General features: G+C 54.2%; 1 protein-coding gene across 1 annotated transcript; it reads left to right on the top strand.

The window, feature by feature from the left end:
• Positions 1 to 79: 79 nt before the first annotated feature.
• Positions 80 to 1,691, top strand: Pmar_PMAR019391 (hypothetical protein; the record flags this gene model as incomplete). The annotated part of the gene is made up of 1 exon (XM_002774333.1): positions 80 to 1,691. A coding segment is annotated over one exon (1,612 nt), but the record flags the coding sequence as incomplete, so codon positions are not given.
• Between the last annotated feature and the right edge of the window lie 80 nt (positions 1,692 to 1,771).

The following is a 1,771-nucleotide window of genomic DNA, read 5'->3' as shown; positions in this document are numbered from 1 at the left end:
TCGCACGAACATGGAATGTCCATGGAATCACGTGTTGTGTAACCCCTAACCCCTATCTACCTCCTGTTGAGCATCAGTCATGGCACATGGTGGAGAACCCGGGCCTCTTCTCGAGTTCCTCGGCCTTGACTCTATCGACAACCTTCGATATCTCACTACCTCCGACCTCGATGACCAGTTCCGCGTCAACGGGGCATCGCCTGCGACCAGAGCCAAGATGCGCAAACTTTTCCACTCCTACTACAAGCCCACCCCGTGTGTTTCGGCGGCCCCTTCCGCCGTCACTCAAACACCACAGATCCCCCTCAGCACACCCGGGCAACCACAGACCCCTAGTCTACTTGTCACCGACAATCTCAGCCTTTCGGGTACAGACTCTGCGCACGACACCACTTCCACTAAGTATCTCAATGTTGTCCGCTGTATTACTCTGCCTAACAACACCCCCTATCGTGGCCGTACTGACGACCGAAGCATCACATCTTTCCTCAACAACCTCTACCAAGAAGTTGTCCAGGCCGATCTCTCCGAGCGCCAAGCTTGGCTCCTTCTACTTCGCGCGTTCGACGAGCCCGCCAAGACCTCCCTCAGACAAGCCGTCCAACGCTCCTGTCTACCCCGTGATCTCTGGATGAAAGACTATGCCGCTATGGTTCGCGAAGGTGCTTCTTGGGCTGAGCAAGAGTATCACATATCCAACTCTCACGACAATCTCGATGACAAGTTCGACGACTTCAAGCAGCACTATGGCGAAACTGTCCTGGCCCTCGCTGATCGCCTGTCTCTCCTCAAGTACGAGGCCGATTCCGTTGGCTATTCTGTGACCGATGCCCAGCTTTTGCGTGTATACCGTCGCTCGCTTTATCCTCGTCTACGCACCTTAGCCTCCACCATCTATGCTGGTTGTGACACCGTCGACGACCTGGCCAACAGACTCCACCGTCATCTGCGACAGAACCCCGACTTCAACAAGAACTCTAAGTCCCACGGTACAGCTTCTAGGCCCTCTGGTGCTCTCTCTACTAACTCTAATCCGGTAAAATCTGCCGACAATGCTGGTCCCTCTCGTGCCCCCACGCGTGGCCCGCCGTTGAGTCAACCCCTGCGAGACTTTTGCCTTACCAACAACGTATGCATGTACTATGTCGCAAATGGGATTTGCCGCCGTCCCGACTGCCCATACAAACACGAGAAGCCACCTCAGTCTGACACTTCAACCACTTCATCATCTCAGGTTGTCAAGTCTTGCACTACTTTGTCTTCGAGCCCTATTCCTGCCCACTGCACCTTGCGCTGTCCAGCTTTCGGTGCTCTCCGTCTTGAAGTCGATACTGGTTGTACCCGCTCAGTCATCACTCATACTGCCGCTCTTCACTTACAACGCCACTTGCCATCATCGACTCTCACTCTAGTCGATCCAGTTGCTTTTGATACCGCTAGTCACAAAGGCGGCCCCATCAGTCATTGTCTATTGCATACGACCCTCACCGTCTACGACAGTTCTGGCAACCCCCACCACGTTGCTTGGTCGCCCTATGTTACTCATAGTCTGCTGGCTGGTTCCTCCGATGGACTCCTTGGTCGTGATGTTATTGGCTTCGGTCCAGATTGTACTTTGGTAGTACCTACCTCTACTGGTCCCGTCCCTGCATCGATCCTTCTGTGTACTCTTGGTGACACTGTGACCCCGGGTATCTACATCTCCAACTTCATTACCAGCTGTCCCCACAGCTTTACAACCCTCCACCTCTTGACTTTGTCGACCCCGAGG

Source organism: Perkinsus marinus (assembly GCF_000006405.1).
Source record: "Perkinsus marinus ATCC 50983 genomic scaffold scf_1104296958402, whole genome shotgun sequence".
In the NCBI taxonomy this organism is placed as follows: domain Eukaryota; phylum Perkinsozoa; order Perkinsida; family Perkinsidae; genus Perkinsus; species Perkinsus marinus.
Note: the sequence above shows the minus strand (reverse complement) of the source record. Positions and strands in the feature narration are given on the sequence as shown.